This window comes from Podarcis muralis, chromosome 10, assembly GCF_964188315.1.
Source record: "Podarcis muralis chromosome 10, rPodMur119.hap1.1, whole genome shotgun sequence".
NCBI lineage: Eukaryota > Metazoa > Chordata > Lepidosauria > Squamata > Lacertidae > Podarcis > Podarcis muralis.
In genome coordinates this window covers 60,210,695-60,231,116 of record NC_135664.1, presented here as the reverse complement: position 1 = coordinate 60,231,116, position 20,422 = coordinate 60,210,695, and the positions used below count along the sequence as shown (strand labels likewise).

Below are 20,422 nucleotides of genomic sequence, written 5' to 3'. Positions count from 1 at the left end.
TGAAACAGAAGTTGCCAGATCCTTCTATATAGTGAGAAGGTGGGGAGGGGTATTACTCAGAAGGGTGGTGGGAATGGGTGATTGGCAGATAGCTGTGATGAGCCTGTTGACGACTCTTAACGACTGCAATAGGTCTTACAGGAAAAAGCAAGGGGTGAGAAGGTGAAAAATGGCTTTGTCATGTATAATGAGATAAGAATCCAATGTCTTTGTTCAGACCAGGTCTCTCCATGGTTTTAAGTTTGGTAATGAGTTGCAATTCAGCAGCTTCTCTTTCCAGTCTATTTCTGAAATTCCTTTGTAGTAAAACAGCTACTTTGAGATCTTGTATAGAATGTCCTGGGAGATTGAAGTGTTCTCCTACTGGTTTCTCTGTCTTGTGATTCTTGATGTCAGATTTATGTCCGTTTATTAGACATGTCCGTTTATTGTCTAACTGATGAAGTTAGACAACAGATCAACAGAGCCAGACTGATACCCAGAGAGAACTTGCTGCAAGACAGACCCAAAAAAGAAAATAACAGAAAATAAGAGGTGAAGTTTCTTGATTGAAGGTTGCAATAAGCCTCTGCATTGCTTTATTGAAACGCGAAGAAGAAGAAGAAGAAGAAGAAGAAGAAGAAGAAGAAGAAGAAGAAGAAAGCTATTTTTTATCCTGTGAAAGCAATGCTGCTTAGTCCACAATGAAACTGCTGGTGTAGCAAAGGACATTCTGCTGAAAGTTACTGATATAAAGTTGGTCATGGGTTATTTATCCCGTGAAAGCAATGCTGCTAAGTCAACAATGAAAACTGCGGGGCATCAAAGGACATTCCGCTGAAAATTACTGATAAAATGTTGGCCATAGGTTTCCCCGCCCTTCTCCCTCATTTCTTCGGAGTATTTAAGCACTCCCCTCCTATCATGCTAACAAAAGACATTTTATTGGAAACACAAACTTCATTTTTCTCACTCAAGTTTTTCCTTTCGCCACAAGAGTGTTAATCATTTTCAGCCTGCAGCCAAGAACTGAACAAGCACAGAAGCAGGAAATGGCACTTAGTAAAGACCGTGGCATTACAATGAATGATGGGAACAAAATCCCCATACTGGGATTTGGAACCTATACCCCAGACACTGTAAGTAACACATTTAACTCTCAGATTGTTGTAACTTGTTTTTGAAGAGCAAAAATGCCTGCCAGCTGCTGGGTGCTTCATACATTGCAAAGCACCGCATGCGATACCTCACCTGATCTGAGAAGCCAATTGTGCATGAGAACTTCTTGGGTCACAGCAGCCAAGAAAGCAACAGTTGCTTTGCAAGAATACAACAGCTCTGCTTCTCATTCAACAAGGGTCCTGAGCCAGCAGATTCATGAGCAAATAATGTTTTGTGCAAGATTTGGATGGTTTACAGTTTCCAGTGTGAATTGCTGCAGGGTTCAAAGTCCCCAGTGCAAAACTTCTAGTGATATTTTGAAAAATCTTTCTATAGAACTATAAGTGCCCACTATTAGTTTTGTTGGGAATAACAATATTATCCAAAATCACCAGCCATTAGCTAACTATTCTGGACACTAACAATAAATATAGAATCAATTCTTTATCCAAACCATCTTCATTTGGTCCATATCACCAGCAACGCAAATGAAGGGATCAATGTACGTTCTTGTTTTGTAATTAAATTAATTTCTAGGAATATCAGGAATTTACCAAATAAAAGTTACCACTCAGTTTTTCAAAGGAATTTTCCTTTTTCCATTTTTCCAATTCCAATTCATATGTCTGCTCCATTCACATATAAAGCGAGGGTAGAATCTATTTTATACAAAGAGATACATGCTGACAAAGAGACTTCCTCAACAGTGTTCCGCTGTTAGAACCAAAATAACAGACAAGTTAACTGATTGCTCATTTTCAATCCTGCATGTGAAGAGAGGCTCAGGCAGATTGAACAGATGTGATTACTAGTGGAACCAACGGTCAAGAAGGCGGTTTCTGTATGGGCCATAGAGGGAAATGAGGGGCAGATGGGGCTCATTCAGCTAGGGAGGTAGCCTATCTAGCAGAAGGAAAACTCTGCTCTTGAACCTCCGTTGCCTTGTGGGATATCTTCAGGAGAAGAAAAGGAGTAAACGCTACACAAATCTGGGCTGGAGTTCCTAAGGCGGTTGGGTGGTGCATTGCATGCCTCCTTCTGGCAACACCTGCAGCAAAGCTGTTGCCAAATGTATTAGTCTGTGTTCCTTTGGATCACATCAGCGAGGATGAGCCTTTTCATCTGGGCAGCCCAGGACCTCTATACCCACTGCCCAGGCTTGCATCCCAGGGAAGTCACTTTGGTGCTGCTAACACAGCAATTTTTACTTTCCCCCGGAGGCACACTCCATTGTGTCTTGAGACAGACAGATGCCAACAAGAAGGATGGAGGGGTTCACATCATTGACTTGCTTCTCCCACAGCCATAGCCTTGGATTCCAGCAGAAATCAGGCTTGGCTCCATCTCTCAGCTGCCCAGCCTGCTTTCTGCTTCCAACTCCTTGATCTCTCTCTCTCACACACCCTAGTTTTTGTCTTTGTAACTACCCACCCATTTCCCCTCTGGCACAGAGCTGCTTCATTTATTTCCTTAACATTCCATACTTAAGGGGCCATTGCCAAGAGACTTGCATCCCTATTCCAGCAATTGGTTCCTTCTTATATCCAGAGTTAGAAGGAATTCAGGCATAGAGCCAAAACCCCACTCACATCAAATTTTTACACACACACCATTAAATATTTCATTTTTTCACAATAATGTGTGTGTGTGTGTGTGTGTGTGTGTGTGTGTGTGTGTGTGTTATAGCAGTAACACCATCAATATAACATAAAAGCCAAACCAAAACATGGAGTACATTTTATGGTATTGTCAGCTACGAAACAGTAAGGTACTGTGCATACATAATAGAGAGCCAGTGTGGTGTAGTGGTTAAGAGTAATCTTGGCAACTGGGTTCGCGTCTCCGCTCCTCCAGCTGCTGGGTGACCTTGGGCCAGTCACACTTCTTGAAGTCTCTCAGCCCCACTCACCTCACAGAGTGTTTGTTGTGGGGGAGGAAGGGAACTGAGAATGTTAGCCACTTTGAGACTCCTTCGGGTAGTGATAAAGTGGGATATCCAATCCATACTCTTCTTCTTCTTCTAATAGGTTCACTAATTAATTAGTACTCTCCATAGAGATACATGTGTTATAGCGGGTTGCAATAACTCTGCTGACTTATTGATATGATCTTGAACGTCCTAAAATTTGTCTCTCTTTGCCTGACTATTAATAAATCCATGAATAAATCTAACATGTTTGGGTCAAGCACTCAGAAATTGCTATTTCTCGTACATGTGCATACTGTCAGGAGCTCAGCCTACACTCGAGTAGGACCCTGGTAGATACACATGCCCAACTGGCATGTTCCCTCTCTCCTGGTCAATCGTTCCGAGGCTTCAAAAGCTTTCTTCTGCCCGAACGTCACAGCGACCGATGCCAACCGACACCGGCACACTTAGGGATTCACAGAGTTTGCGCATCATGCGTAACAGACCTCAGCAACTCAACATTTTGGCTAATCTACTTTATTTACATATAAACACACACGGAGCACTGCAACATGGCTCCCTCTTTCTCTAGCATCAGACAGCAAAAAGAAAAAGGACAAAGGACAATAGTCCCACCTCACAGAACACAGTAACACAAACATCCTGTCTCCGTCATTTCCCACTCTGTGGAGTCAAAACATATACCGTCATGTGATAGACAGCAATCCCATGACTGCAATCATGGAGCAGGAATTCTAACACATATCATGAACACAAGACAAGATTTCATCCTGTTTCCCACCTGGCAGCTATCAGGGAGCACCTGTTTTAATTTCCCATAGTGCCTTGGTGTGTACTGGCAGAGGGATTGTGGGAAATTAAAATGGCAACTCACCACCTTGCAACTTGATTGGAGCCCTGTTGTCATTGCTGGTCAGTGCCACCTTGCCTCATGAAAGAGATCCCACGAGAGGACCCAGGCATCAGCAGGGATGGATCTAGACACATCAAAGAAGCGTTTCAGTTTAAAGTGCTGTAAGTTTAAACAGGGAAAACAGGTAGAGAAATATAGGACTCCATTTCGCCATCTGGTGGCACAATGTTATATCGCACATGCAACACATACTGTATACGTAAATTGCTATTTCTTTACCCTTTTTCTTTCTTTTACTTTGATATGTTTAGATCCAGCCTAGCTAAGTCCCTGGGACTCAGGTCTACTTTGAAAATATCCACCGATACTCAGTGTTACTTACAGATACCCTCTGAGATTAATTTCCCCACTGAAGCAGAGACCTTGACTAACCTTTTCACCTTTTCAACCGGCAGGTTCCAAAAAGTAAGTGTGAGGAGGCTACAAAGATAGCAATAGAATTCGGCTTCCGTCTTATTGATAGTGCATATGTATACCAGACAGAGGAGCACGTTGGCCGGGCTGTTCGTGCGAAGATTGCAGATGGAACAATAAAAAGGGAAGACATTTTCTACACTGGAAAAGTGAGTGAATTTGGCATTTTTTTAAAAAAAAGAGTACAGTGGTACCTCTGGTTGCGTACTTAATTCATTCTGGAGGTCCGTTCTTAACCTGAAACCGTTCTTAACCTGAGGTACCAATTTAGCGAATGGGGCCTCCCGCTGCCAACGCGCCACTGGTGTGTGATTTTTGTTCTCATCCTGAGGTTAAGTTCTTAACCTGAGGTACTACCTCCGGGTTAGCAGAGTCTGTAACCCAAAGTGTTTGTAACCCGAGGTGTCTGTAACCCGAGGTACCACTGTAAAATATAGTGCCTGCATCATGATGTAATCCTTTGATGAAGGGCAATATATAAATTTCATAAATAAATGGTAAAAATAGTGTTTATTAGCAATGATGACTTTAAATTTGCTTTACCTCACCACAGCAATTCAAAATACACTTCAGAACAATATTTGAGTGTGTCTTGTGCACACTGGAATAGTCATCTGCCACAGCTAAACTGTCCCGAGACCCAACAACTCTATGGCTGTGTGAAAATATAAATCTCTTTATATTTTTGACAGCTTTGGTGTACCTTCCACCGCCCAGAGCTGGTTCGGAAATGCTTAGAAGAATCCCTGAAGAAACTCCAGTTTGACTACATGGATCTGTTCTTAATCCACCATCCGTATTCTATGAAGGTAAATAATTATTGATGTCATAATACAAGTATTGAGTACAATATTTAAATGTGTGGTGGGAGAACCTGCTAAAAATATTTTATACCCTGAAGGAACATTGGGAATTGTCATTTCCTAGAGATGCTGACAGTTCTCTGCTAGAACATATCTTAATCAAGGAATGATCGCTCCCAGATTTGGGGGGAGAAACCATGCCAGTTAAAGAAAACCTTTTCATATACTGATGACATTAACTACATGGGCATCATAAGAAAGAAATCATGCGCAGAGCAGGATTTGGCGACAGAGCGAGGGAAGAAAAAAGGGGTTGGAGAGGTGGAGAGACAGACCTGAGCCGAGAGAGAAGACAGTTTGTTCTATGGGGCACAGAAAAAATTAAAGCATATTTGGAGAACCTGTGGCCTTCCAGATGTTCCTCAGTTGCAACTCCTATCATCCCTGATCATTGTCCTTGCTGCCTGAAGCTGATGGGACTTGGAGGCCAGCAAAGCCTGGAGATCCACTGATTCCGCACCTCTGGATTAAAAGAGACAATACTGAGTTAATATTGCAATGGGGGGGATGCTGGTGGAGATGTAGTCTAATAAACGCGGCAGCTAATAAAGCCAATGCAATTCTGGGCTGCATCAATAGGAGTATAGCATCTAGATCAAGGGAAGTAATAGTGCCACTGTATTCTGCTCTGGTCAGACCTCACCTGGAGTACTGTGTCCAGTTCTGGGCACCACAGTTCAAGAAGGACACTGACAAACTGGAACGTGTCCAGAGGAGGGCAACCAAAATGGTCAAAGGCCTGGAAACGATGCCTTATGAGGAACAGCTAAGGGAGCTGGGCATGTTTAGCCTGGAGAAGAGGAGGTTAAGGGGTGATATGATAGCCATGTTCAAATATATAAAAGGATGTCACATAGAGGAGGGAGAAAGGTTGTTTTCTGCTGCTCCAGAGAAGCGGACACGGAGCAATGGATCCAAACTACAAGAAAGAAGATTCCACCTAAACATTAGGAAGAACTTCCTGACAGTAAGAGCTGTTCGACAGTGGAATTTGCTGCCAAGGAGTGTGGTGGAGTCTTCGTCTTTGGAGGTCTTTAAGCAGAGGCTTGACAACCATATGTCAGGAGTGCTCTGATGGTGTTTCCTGCTTGGCAGGGGGTTGGACTCGATGGCCCTTGTGGTCTCTTCCAACTCTATGATTCTATGATTCTATTCTATGATTCTATGATTAAACCACTGAGGTTCTTGGGCTTACCAATCAGAAGGTCGGCAGTTCAAATCCCTGCAACGGGGTGAGCTCCCATTGCTTTGTCCCAGCTTCTGCCAACCTAACAGTTTGAAATCACGCCAGTGCAAGTAGATAAATTAGTACCATTGTGGCAGGAAAGTAAATGGTGTTTCTGTGTGCTCTGGTTTCCGTCATGGTATTCCATTGCGCCAGAAGAGGTTTAGTCATGCTGGCCACATGACCCGGAAAGCTGCCTGAGGATAAATGCCAGCTATCTCGGTATGGAAGCAAGATGAGCACCGTAACCATAGTCACCTTTAACTGGACTTAACTGTCTAGGGGTCCTTTACCTTTACATTTACCTAATATTTCACCGTAAGTATTTTTTCCTGGATAAAGTAACACTTTATCCCTCTTGAATAAACAAGAATGTGAAATGTGGTGCTTGTTTCTAGGCCTGAAATGCACTTATTCCCTCCGCCTCCTTCTTTTCCAGCCTGGACCAGATTTATTTCCCATGGGAGAAGACAAAAAATTGATTATTGACAACGTAGATCTTCATCAGACATGGGAGGTAGGAAATTTGGAAATCCATCCCTTGAGTCATTCAGATACAGAGCACAGTAGCCTTCCGCCAGAGGAGGCATGTCCAGAACAATGACTCACACAATGGCTCCTATGAGAGCTGGTGAACTATAAAACACCAATCTTAATCTGGAAAAAAGTGTGGTCCCAGCTATTCAACAAACACCACTCAACAAACACGTCATGTTTTCTTTGCCAGGCAATGGAGGCGTGCAAAGATGCCGGCTTGGTGAGGTCCATCGGAGTGTCCAACTTCACCCGTAAGCATCTGGAATTGATCCTGAACAAGCCAGGGTTGAAATACAAGCCAGTGATAAACCAGGTCAAGTCTGATTGCTTTTTTAAGGGGTTTGTTCCAAGCATGATTGAAAGCTTCTTTATTTAAGCTCTTTTGTGAGAGGACCTTTGTTTTGAGGAACACAACCATTCCCTTAAAAAACTTGCTTAAGGCTATAAGGTTGCAGATCCAGTCACAAGAAGATATGGTTATGAGTTGTGGGGTGGACTCCCCTAAATTCCAGGAGCCAGTAATGGGTTCTCATTTAGTCACAACCTCTGAATCCTCAGACAAAAGGAAGTGTGGAGAAGTCCATAATGTTTGAAACAAGCATCTCAGGTAGAAGGAGGTCTGCAAGCAGTCAGTGTCAGGATAATCCTACACGCAAGTAGGACTCCGATAGAGACACATGCCCGACTGGCATGTTCTCTCCCTCCTGGGCAGTCGTTCGGGAGCTTCAAGAGCTTTCTCCAGCCCAAACATCACAGCGACTGATACCGTTAGGAACAACAGAGTTTTAGCAATTCACGTGACAGACTCAGCAGCGCAGCATTTTGGCTAAACTACTTTATTTACTGTGATGGGATGATGAGCTGCTTGTGCGTAAAATGCAAGTCCCTCAGAGTTTGATCAGGTTTTCAAACCTCTGCCTGTGACGGAGCCCCTCCGGCATGGCTGCGTCAGTCGCTAGCAGAATCCGAAAGTGGTTGCTTTCGGAATCGTTTCCAACATAAAAGCTCCTTAACGGAAACACGTCTTCTGGACTCTCGGCGTGACAGTTTCCGGCGAGGAGTGGGTGTCCCTATAGGAGGTCCTGAGACCTCCCCACTGTTTTCGCTGGAAGCGTCTCTGAGCCATCCCTCCGACTCACTTTCCCTTGGAGTTCCTCCTCTCCCCCTACTGGTTCCCTCTTCAGCTGCTATGTCTCTCTCAACCTCAGTGAGCCTTTGCACCTCCTGTCCTTCCGATGGCAGTTCCCTGACATTTACATATCATACACTCGGAGCATTCTGACTCAGCTCCTTCCTCATCAGCACCAAACAGCAAAGAGAGAGAACAAAAGGCAATAGTCCTACATCTCAGAACACAGTAATACAAAACATTCCATCTCCGCCACTTCCCACACTGTGGAATGGAAACACACACTGTCATGTGATAAAACCAATCCCATGACTGCAAGCACAGGGCAAGAATCCTAACAGTCAGGGCCCACACAGCCTCTTGTGGGGACTCTGGAAGTTCTCAAGTGGGGAGAGAAGGGCCTTTGAGTTAGGCATCTGGGCAAAGCTGTTGCACCCAAGCAGCCCTGATTCACTTGGGCACTGGTGTATATTATGTAACCAAATGAGACCAGAGCACGCTAGTCCAAGGCATGCAACCTGCTAGCTAAGCAGGAGTGATGGACTGACAATGAGATGTGTGCAGCCGTAATCTCCCAGTACCACAGAGACAGTGGTCCAGATAGTCCCACTTCAATCATGGCTTCTTTGTACCCTCTGCCCAACCTTGGTGCACTATCCAATTCATATATGGCAGTAGAGGGGCAAGGGGGTGGGAATACACACACCCCAGACAAGTAGCTCTTACGTTCCCTCCCCCATACTTTCCGCCATTGCTGAGCCACAGTGGTGATTTGAAGAAAAGACACTTTTCACATACAAGATGCATTTACACAGGGAGGATTACTGAAAACTATACCATTACTTCCTTACATATGAGATAAAACTGCTCCCTTAAATAGAAACATTGCCACCCAACCCCATCCCACTCGCCACTCCCCTCTTTCCCCGTCTTTTCTTCCCAACCTCACACTGTATGTAACACTAATGTCTCACAACAAATGAAACTGATCTGTAGAAAATGCAACTTGAAAAAAGAGACAATGCACGTATTTTTGTAAACTAAGAAATCTTTAATAAAAATAACAACAACAACTGCCCCCTTTGAAAAGTCTTGTGCCCTTCTACCCCTGATTTTATTTTCTGATGTCTCCACTGCTCAATTTGATTGGAAATTTCAGTTGATTGAGACCCTGATAAAGCAGAGTCCCAGATCATCTGCTCAAGTTGATGGAAAGCCAGGAAAATCCCCCATCAGACCCAAGGTTGGGCAGAGGGTACAAAGAAGCCATGATTTAAGTGGGGCTATCTGGACCACTGTCTCTGTGGTACTGGGAGATCACGGCTGCACACATCTCATTGTCAGTCCATCACTCCTGCTTAGCTAGCAGGTTGCATGCCTTTGGGTATAATGGCTCAACAGGGTTGGAGTGACAGGAGATTGAGGGGAAATAAGCCCTGTCCCCCATCTTCAGCTAACACATACGGTATTTCACTGATGAGGAGCGTGGCAATGGAAACCACAAATGCAAGAATGGTCCTCTAAAGATTCTGATGCATCAGAAAATACAACACACTTTAAGAATGGTAACAGCCTGATATTTCAAGAAATAATAGCATGGTTCTGCTTTTCTGTCTTTCCTTTATTTCACCGTATTCTTTGTTTCATCTGAATTCTCACTTTGGGGTTGTGTTGGGGGATTTTGAATCCACAGGTTGAATGCCATCCTTATCGGAACCAAAGCAAGCTGCTGGCCTTCTGCAAGTCAAACGATATCATCCTGGAAGGATACTGTGTCCTGGGATCCCAAAGGGACCCAAAATGGTAAGAGATGAAGCCAAAATGTTTGGGGACCACCTCAGGCACCACCTATGCCAGCTATTCCCCAGCATCCAGATCAGCTCTGAAGGTTGTACTCTTGGCCCCACAATTAATAAAGATCCTCGTGGTGGATACCAGCATCAGGGCCTTTTCTGTAGGCCCCGCAATTGGAGAACTCATTCCAGAGAGAGATTTACAAAGCTCTTCCCCTCCCATTTTAGCCATTCTCAGAAACCTTCCCATTGCTGAAGTGTTTTATATATATATATATAACTGTTTGACTTCTCCCAAACATATGTTTTTAAATGTTGCAGGCAGGGGGCTATTTAATAATTTCTGCTTCTGAAATTTTGTGCTGTTTTTAAATCATATTTATATTATGTTTAATGGTGCTTTAAACAGTAGAATGGCAGGGATGAAAGGGCTGCACCTGGCCTTGCATTTAAATAATTATAGCATTTCTGGGTGGAAACATCCACTCTGATGAATATGACAAGCTAGAGAAAGGAGTCTCTGAGCTTAGTGTGAAGGACAGTGTGTGGTGTCCTGTAAGAGTAATAGGCCGGGAATTAACTGGGAGGCTGAAGCTGAGCCAGGAGAAGTAGTAGCTGAGAAAAGACAGCCCACTTTGGACTCTTTCCAGTCAGGAGGGGAGAGATTCTTCTACAAAAAGAGAAGACTCCCAAACCAGTTAAGAGGTCTGTGGAGATCCCTTGGGTCTGTTACTTGGAGTACCTCAGGAGTAGGGTTGTCAAAGGGGTGTGTAACTGACAGGAAATACCACCTTGTTTAAGAACCAAAGTATTAAGCGGCAACCGCCATGCAACAACTGAGAAAGAACTGAAGTGAAAGAGCATTATAATCTGAAGTATCCTAGGTTTCACCCACTTGTGTCATAAGCTTCCTTTGTTTAACAAAATCTTTGTTGTCTATTTGATCAAATCCTGCCTGAGACTCCAAATTATTAAGTTTTCCCTCACACAAGGGAAAACCCCCACAAGATAATCTGGGGTATTTTGTAGGAATTCATGGAATTGGTGTTCTGTGAGGAGGGTGCACTATATTTAAGTGAGGGCGGGCCCAACGGCACCAGGGGGGAAAGTGCCATTGCGCCATTGCATCCCCGCCCCCAAATACTGATTGTACTTCAGCAAAGAAAAAGACCTCTCTTTTGTGCATAGATGCTACCATTTTGGCTACAGAATGATCCACATGCAAAGTATGAGCTTGTGATTTATTGGGGGAAGAGCACTATACTAAAAACTTAAATTAATTCATATCAACTAACCGACCTTTAAATACAAAGATAGCATGAAATATACTCAGAGTCGCAAAGTGATTTCATGCTCTTTATTCAGCTCATAGTGGTGAGGAGGAGTGAATGAATGTCCCCTCAGTATCTGCTTTATATACATTAGTTACACAATGGGCTGCACATGATTGGCTAATTCCGGAATTCTACTGTAAGCCAATCAGGTTGTGGATTCACTTCTATCTGGAGCATGATTGGGTAGTTCCTGCCAACCAATCATACTGCTGCATTGCTCTAGGACCAATCAGGCTGCTGCATTCTGAAGCCTATTGTTCTAGGACCAATCAGACTGCTGCAGTTTGGATCCTATTCAACTCCGTACATAACACCCCTCCCCTCTAAGTTCCAGTCCTGCCCGGGAGGTCACATTCATAGTCCTTGAGGTACGCCGGCGGCCTACGTGTGCGTTGCGGCCTAGGGTGTTCCCTGGTCCGGGGTTCAGGTTCTGGCCCGTGTTCCAAGGATGCTGGCTGTGATGGGGCTGTTTGGTCTGGCGCAAGCGGCTCGCTCAGTTGTGGTTCTGGTTCCGGTGTCCTTTCGGCCTCGCAGGTCCTCTCTGTATTTACTGATTCTGCCTCTCCTGCTGGCCCCTCATGCTCTATGGGCCTCACTGCCCCTCTGTTCCCTTGGGACTCCTCTGCCCTGTCCTCCTCCTGGTTTTCTCCCGGGAATCGTCGCCGTATCTGGTCGCAGTGGCGGCGCCAGCATTGCCCCCCATCCGTTAGCACCTCATACGACACGGGGCCAGTGACCCTGGTGACTGTGGCGGGTACCCATGCTGGGCCTGCCCCAAAATTCTTTGCGTACACTGGGTCCTGAGCCTCGAAGGTCCGGGGGTTCTTGCCTTCCCCCACCACTACCTCATCCTGAGCTCTATCGGGGTGAAGGCGGTCCAATCTGATTGCAAGGCGCCGACCCATTAGTAGTTCAGCAGGGCTCCGGCCAGTCGTTGAGCTGGGGGTGCTGTGCTGTGCTAGAAGGAATGTGGCAAGGCGGTACTCCCAATCCCCTTGCGTCATGCGGCGAAGGGTGTCCTTGGTGGTCCGCACCATGCGTTCTGCTTGGCCATTGGTGGCAGGGTGGAATGGCGCTGAACGGATGTGGCGGATGGCGTTCTGCACTGTGAAGGTTTGGAATTCTCCTGACGTGAATGCAGTCCCGTTGTCTGAGACGAGAGTGTCAGGGAGCCCGTGGGTTGCAAACAGCCTGCGTAGTACCCGGATGGCTGCGGACGTTGAAGTGGATGGTACCAGTGCGACTTCCAGCCATTTGGTGTAGGAGTCCACCACTATGAAGAATGTTTCCCCCTGAAAGGGGCCAGCGAAGTCCACATGCAGGCGTGACCATGGTGCTCGGGCGGACTCCCAGGACTGGACTGGGGCCCTTGGGGGATCTGGGCGGGATTCTTGGCAGGCCTGGCAGTGTTTGACCCAGGCCTCTATCTCTCCGTCGATCCCCGGCCACCACACATAACTCCTGGCAAGGGCCTTCATTCTTACTACCCCTGGGTGTGTCTCGTGTAGGGCTGTGAGGACCCTTTTGCGGAGGGGCTGGGGAACAACCACCCTGCTTCCCCATAACAGGCACCCCTTGTGGGCCGACAGTTCATGTTTGCGGGTTGTGTAGCCGGCGAATTCTGGCCCGGGGCTGCTGCTGGGCCATCCCCTCCACACCCAGTCCAGGACCCGGGAGATGACCCTATCTTTCTTGGAATGGTGTGCAACTTCTTGTGCCTGAATGGGGCGGTCGGGAAGCAGCTCCAGGCTCATAACCTCTTGTGCAGGTGCTGGGTCGGGGCCTGTTTCCGGTAGTGGTAGCCTGCTGAGGGCATCCGCATGGCCCATCGCCTTCCCCGGACGGTGAATCAGTGCATACTGGTAGCTGGCAAGGAAAATTGACCACCTGAGGACGCGAGGAGACAGCACTTGGGGGGTCTGCTTTTCAGGGGCAAACAAGCCAAGCAACGGCTTGTGGTCAGTCACCACGGTGAAGGGCCGCCCGTACAAGAAATCATGGAATTTTTTTACTCCCTTCACGATTGCCAGACCCTCCTTGTCGATTTGCGAGTAGTTCCGCTCGGTTGTGTTGAGTGTCTGGGAAAAGTATGCCACTGGTACCTCTCTTCCATCCGGGAGTTGGTGTCCCAGGACAGCGCCAATTCCATAGGGCGAGGCGTCGCATGCTAGCACCACTGGCAGCCTCTCGTCGAAGTGTGCCAAGACCGAGTTTGAGACAAGCAAGTCCTTGACTGCCTGGAATGCAGCCTCCTGGCGCTGGCCCCACCCCCAAGGGGCCCGCTTGTCCAGGAGTCTGTGTAGGGGCTCCACTACCGCCGCCTTGTGGGGAAGGAAGGAATGGTAAAAGTTCAATAGTCCCAAGAAGGCCTGAAGTTCAGTCTTGTTCTTGGGCGCTGGGGCATCACAAATGGCCCGTACCTTGTCCCCAGTTGGGTGGACCCCTTCTGCGTCCACCATAAATCCCAGAAAGTCCACCTGAGGCACTCCTAGTAGACATTTTTCCCGCTTCACCTTGAGACCCGCCGTCTGGAAACGGTGCAGAACGGTGCGGAGGCGGTCCTCAAACTCCTCTGGTGTGGGCCCAGCAATCAACACATCATCGAAGAAGGGGGTGACGCCAGGGATCCCTTTAAGTAGAGAGTCCATCAGATTCTGGAATATGCCTGGTGCCACGCTGACACCGAATTGCAGCCGCTTTACCCTGAATGCTCCTCTGTGCGTCACAATCGTCTGTGCCTCTGCTGTGGCCTCATCTACTGGCAGCTGTTGATATGCTTGGGCCAAGTCCAGCTTGCCAAAAAATTTCGACCCAGCCAGGGTGGCAAGAACATGGCTGACCACTGGCACTGGGTATGCATGGGCCGTGAGGGCCTTGTTTATGGTACATTTGTAGTCTGCGCAGATGCGGACCGAACCATTAGGCTTGACGGGTGTGACGATTGGGGTTTCCCAGGGGGCATTAGGCACTGGCTCCAGCACTCCTTGCTCCACGAGTCGGTCCAATTCCTCGTCTATACGGGGTTTCAGGGCGAACGGGACCCGGCGGGCCTTGAGCCTGACCGGTCGTACTGCGGGGTCAAGCTGTAGAGCAATGGGGGGGCCCGTATACTGTCCCAATTTCCCATCGAAAACCCCCGGAAATTCCTTGCATATGGCGTCCACGTCCACTTGTAAGCTAGTGTTGTTCACCCCGGTGACGGCTAGCCCCAGTGGTCCAAACCATGCCAATCCCAGTAAGCTAATGTAGGGGCCCTTGACCACCAGCAAGTCCAGTTGCCGCGTCCGCCCTCGGTATTGCACCCTGAAGGTCCCCACCCCCATTGTGGGGACCTTACGTTTCTGGAAGTCCCGGAGGGTGAATGGGGCCGGCCTGAGTTTGGGACCCCCAGTAGGACACAGTTTCCTTAAGGTCCATGCCGAGATTATGGATAGAGTTGAACCCGTGTCAAGCTCCATGCGGCATGGGGCCCCCTCTATCTGTACCTCTACATAAATTTTCTCTACGTTGGGGTGGGGCAACTGGTATACCTGGAAGTCCGTGAGCTCTGTCGAGTTGCCTTGGTGCGTTGGGGCCTGGGACCTGGGCCTCTTGGATTGGTCATCTGATGCCTGGCGTCAGGTGGGCCGAGCCCGACACACCCGGGCGATGTGCCCCAATTTTCTGCACTGCCTGCACTCTGCGTTGCGGAAACGGCAGGTCCTCCTCTCGTGACTTTCTCCACAGCTTGCGCAGTTCCCTCCTTCTCGTCGAGGCCGCTGTGGTGTGTGGGCTGTTTGAGTGCGCTGCTGTACTCGGTGCACCTCCTCCCTGTTGGATCCTGAGTCGTCGGTGATGTCTTCGTGGTGGACCCTTGGTTGGGACGGCTGGCTCGGCCGTGCCTCTTGCGTGGACCTCTCGGCAGCTTCCGTTGCCAGGGCCTCCTCCAGAGCGACCTGGAACGTTAGGTCCTTCTTAGCGTAGAGGCGTCGTTGAAGCTTCTCATCCTTCAGGCCACCGACGAGGCGGTCACGAAGCATGTTCTCCAGCTCTGAGAAGTTGCAGAACCGGGCGGCTTGGCGGAGAGAGGTCACAAACCCAGTTATGGTGTCCCCAGGGGCTTGCCGCTTTGCGTAGAAGGCATTTCGACGAGCCACCACTGAGGGCTGTGGCGAAAAGTGCCCCTTCAGCTGTTCCATTATTGTTTTGTATGGAACAGTAGCAACGTCTTCAGGCGCAAGGAGAGCCCGGGCGATTTCAAACGTCTCCTCTCCGCAGACGCTGAAGAATATCGCCCTCCTCTTGGCGTCTTCTTCGTCGGTGACCCCTTTGGCTTCTAGGAGGAAGGTGAAACGGGAGGCGTACGCTTCCCAGTCTCCAGATGCTGGGTTGAATGGCGAGAAGCTGTTGTCGGTTGCCATTCTGAGTTCCTTGTGTCCCGGAGCTGAAGCCTGGATACACGGTGCGAGGCAGCGGTGCGGCAGGTGGCGGTGCTGCGGTGCTGTGTGTGGCAGTCAGCTCATCTGGGTGGGCCACAGTTTCCCCACACCTGTTCTATTGCAAACCTACATTACTATGCATATAAAATTCCCTCAGTGGGAAGACATCTGGACTGAAGCTGTTGAAGGAAGGAATTGAACTTTGGAAGGTGGTAGCAAAGTTCGCTTTGGGTTCTCTGTTGCTGGAAAAAAGTGCACAGCTCTGAGGTGCAAAAAGAAGACAAGATTAAAAACCACCTCAGCGTTATTATTTTTTTCTCCTCCTGACAGGCATTTACTTTCCAGCTCTCTGAGGAGGATATGAAATCCATTGATGGCCTTCACAAAAACATGAGCTATTTAAAATGGGACGTGTAAGTCATATTTAAATAGTATGCATATGAATACATAAAAGTGCTTCACGCAAGAATTGATACTGCGAGAGCAAAAGGAAGAAAAGATCTGGCATCCATCTCTTCTCTTCATACAGAATTAGGTGAAACTATAGAAGGAATTACTGTGGATCCTTTGTACCAAAGCCCCATGCAGTTGGAGTGGGGTGCAAGTGTATGGACAAGTGTCCCTGTCATAGAATTGTAGAGTTGGGAGGGACCACGGGGGTCATCTAGTCCAGCCCCCTGCAATGCAGGAATCTTTTGCCCAGCATGGGGCTCAAACCCATGGCCCGGAGATTAAGAGTTCCATCCTTACCGACCGAGCTCTCCCAGTAGTTTTTGGCCCTAGACAGTCTTGAAAAAGTCCAGTTTCTGACAAAATGTAATGTTTGGGGTGGACTTCTAATCTCCCCATAATTTACCCCATGGCAATTCAGGATCTTTTCCCACTGTAAAAAGCAAGTTGTAGCTTTGCTGCTCACCCGACAGTTGCTCTGTGCTTTGAAACCAGGCTTCCAAATACCCTTGAGACCAATGCCATACAATGATGTGCAGACATTCCCAGGAGCATTTGATGGGGGGGGGGGGAGATGGCTGCCTCATGCATTACTGCCAGCAAGGGACTCCCAAAACAGCATTTGTCCTTCTGCCCCTACCTGAAAGTCTCAAAAAGACGCTGGGGAAGAGGAGAGAGACCTTTGACCCAACCCTTTTGTACCACTTTGATCAGCAACCAGGGCTGTATTCATCATCTAGGGGTTATTTTCTCTAGTGAGAAGATGGACATATGATCATCCCGATATTGCAAGTTTTAGACTGTAATATGGTGGACCATTTTGACTTTCAGCCTCCCAGATATTCAGCAGATCAGGCATTTGATGGCAAACTCGGGGAGCACTGTGTGAAATGGTCTCATGAGGCAATGGCTGGCAACAGATCACTTTTCGTTGCTTGTACATCTTCCACACCCTGAGTGTTGACTCTCTTTTGTTTCGTTTCAGATACGCTAATCACCCACAGTATTACCCACCAGATGTGGAATAAGGACTCGTCTCCCATCTCCAATTTATCTCCTTCTGAACCTGGGTCCTTTTTCATGGAAAACACTGGGCAAATCTGTGAATATCAGTTCCTCCCAGCATCTCATTTTCCACTCTTCAGTTCCTCACTTTGCCATATCAGTTTGGGATGAAAACAAAATCCCTTGAAAATTCATCATTGCAGATTTCTCTTACCATACACATTTTTCTTTGCACTTTTGGCTAAAATAAAGCGTGTTTGCACGGTGTTTTCACTGACTCTTTAATGCATACTTTACCCCACTATACAGTGGTACATCAGGTTACATACGCTTCAGGTTACATACGCTTCAGGTTACAGACTCCGTTAGCCCAGAAATAGTGCTTCAGGTTAAGAACTTTGCTTCAGGATGAGAACAGAAATCGTGCTCCAGCGGCGCAGCGGCAGCAGGAGGCCCCATTAGCTAAAGTGGTGCTTAAGGTTAAGAACAGTTTCAGGTTAATAACGGACCTCTGGAACAATATAAGTACTTAATTCGAGGTACCACTGTATGCATTTTTGTAATGGTTCTGTAGCTGAACAACTGCATCACAAAATTCAGAGAATTGCCACTTTCTCAGGATAACTGCATTTTGATTTGCACATTGGTTCAAGAAGTGTGAGCTGTGTAGTTTCTCCCTAATGTGTCAAATAGCAGTTACAAGGGGGTGAGTCGTATATTGAAAATAGCACGGGGGGGGGGGTTAACTTTCATTAAAAAGGCTGCATAGCCTGAGATTTATTGCCAAGATGATTTGAAATACCTTCAGAAAATAAGAAGAGCCTGCTGAATCAGGCCAGTCGCCCATCTAATCCAGCAACCTGTTCTCACAGTGGCCAACCAGATGTCTGTGGGAAGCAGGACATGAGGTGAAACTTCTAAATTCCAACGGAATATTAAAATAAAATAACCTATTAAAAGTTTCCCTAAACAGGGTTGTCTTCAGATGTCTTCTAAAAATCAGGTAGTTGTGTTTCTCTTTGACATCTGGTGGGAGGGCAGGACATGATGGGAAACTTCTAAATTACAAAGTCGCTGCTTCCACTTCTGAGGAAGGGATGGGCAGGAATGACCATGGCTGGCTCTGAGGTCCTCTGCTGGCTGTGAGGAGTAAAGAGCACAGGGTTTTGATTGTCTGCCAGCTCGACCTGAAATGACTTCTGTCCATGTTATACGCATGCATTCTATCCTCTGGAATCTGTAACAATATTCAAAATGTCCTTGCTGAAATCATTTGTTGCTACTTGCTGTCTCCCACTCAGCCCCTGCTTTGCGTAACCCGAACCCTCCAGTAAAGGCTGAGGCTGTGGACACTTTTCCTTTTAATCTGCATTCAGGCTGAGCGTTGTGCACACGGCGCCACATTCCACATCCTTTATCCATCCTAACATTTCTTATGGTGCATTGCATTCTGATGCTGTTTACTCCAAACCAGAAGATGCCTGTGTGAACAAACACACCCTGAGGGTCAGCTCAGTTGGTACAGCATGAGACTCTAATCTCAGCGCTGTGGGTTTGAGCCCCACATTGGGCGAAAGATTCATGCATTACAAGGGGTTGAAATAGATGATCCTGTATAGACAAGGGAAAGAAAAAACATTTAAGATAGAAGAGTACATCGGAAATAGCAATATGCCATATTTAAAAGAAGAACAAAGGAACATCCTTAACTCCCAGATAACAATGCAAGAAATACTTGAGGCAATAAAAAGCTCAAAAAACAGCAAGTCTCCAGGCCCGGACGGCTTTACGACAAAATATTATAAGATATTAAATGAATAATTAGTGAACCCACTGAAAGATGTCATGAATGAAATATTGAACACAGGCGAAATCCCAGAAACATGGAAACAGGCCTATATAACAGTAATCCCAAAACAAGACTCAGATTTGCTGCAAATTAAAAACTATAGGCCTATTTCCTTGTTAAATAATGATTACAAATTGTTTGCAAATATTCTAGCTAACAGATTAAAAAAAATATTAAATGAATATATACATCAAGATCAAGCCGGGTTCCTACCAGGAAGACAAATGAAAAAGAATATAAGGAATATTTTGAATATAATAAAATACTTGGAGGCTAAAAATGAAAAGAAAGTGGCAGTGATGTTTATAGACGCAGAAAAAGCCTTCGATAATGTTTCTTGGAAGTTCATGATAAAGCTGTTAGAACAAATCAGAAGTGGTCCCAAGTTTTTAAAAGCAATAGCAGCAATCTATTCAGAACAAAAAGCTAAACTAATTATAAATCAGGTGATAACGGATGACTGTAGGATCCAAAAAGGAGCAAGACAAGGATGTCCATTATCACCATTATTGTTTATTCTGGTCATGGAAGTACTTGCCAAAAACATAAGAGCAAATAAAGAGATTACAGGTGTAAAAACTGGGAAAAGTGAATTCAAGTTAAAAGCATATGCAGATGACCTAGTGATAACAGTGGAAGAACCTAAAATTTCACTCCCTACAGTAATAGAAAAAAATCAGAATTTTGGGGAAGTGGCAGGATTTAAGCTAAATAGGAATAAAACTAAATTATTAGTTAAAAACATGAAGGAAGAAGAAAGAACCGAATTAGAACAAAACATTGAGATTGAAGTCCATAAAAAGGTTAAATATTTAGGGATTTGGTTAACATCAAGAAATATAAACCTATTCAAAAATAACTATGAAAAAATTTGGATTGAGGTAAAAAGAAATTTAGAATATGGAGCAGAATGAATCTCTCAATGTTAGGAAAAATATCAGTGATTAAAATGAATGTGCTGCCAAAAATGCTATTTCTTTTTCAATCAATACCAGTCATCCTGAAAGATGAATGTTTTAAAAAATGGCAGAAAGAAATTTTGAGATTTATCTGGGGGGACGGGGCAAAAGGCCAAGGATAAAACATAAAATACTTACAGATGTAAAAGACAGAGGTGGGTTTGCCCTCCCAGACCTTAAATTGTATTATGAATCTGCTTGTTTGGTATGGATCAGGGACTGGATGAGATTGGACAAGCAAGAGGCATTAGAACTAGAAGGACATGACAACAGATTTGGTTGGCATGCATACTTATGGTATGAGAAAGGGAAGATTCATAGAAGTTTTTACAACCATATAATTAGGAAATCATTAATGAGAGTATGGGAGAGATACAAAGACCCCGTGGTGACTCTCACCACATGAAGCATTACTGCTCAAACCACTTGGGAAAAAAGGAAAATGGCTCACATATGTTGATTT

At 46.1% G+C, this 20,422-nt stretch overlaps 1 protein-coding gene across 1 annotated transcript; it reads left to right on the top strand.

Moving 5' to 3' along the window:
- The first annotated feature begins 919 nt into the window (after positions 1–919).
- LOC114604980 (aldo-keto reductase family 1 member C1-like) lies at positions 920–17,428 on the top strand. Its single transcript, XM_077935606.1, has 9 exons — positions 920–1,118; positions 4,379–4,546; positions 5,090–5,206; positions 6,925–7,002; positions 7,213–7,335; positions 9,845–9,954; positions 15,854–15,905; positions 16,027–16,109; positions 17,132–17,428. The coding sequence occupies exons 1-9, from the start codon at positions 1,032–1,034 to the stop codon at positions 17,172–17,174; spliced, it is 861 nt and encodes a 286-aa protein (XP_077791732.1). The 5' UTR covers positions 920–1,031; the 3' UTR covers positions 17,175–17,428.
- The last annotated feature ends 2,994 nt before the right edge of the window (positions 17,429–20,422 follow it).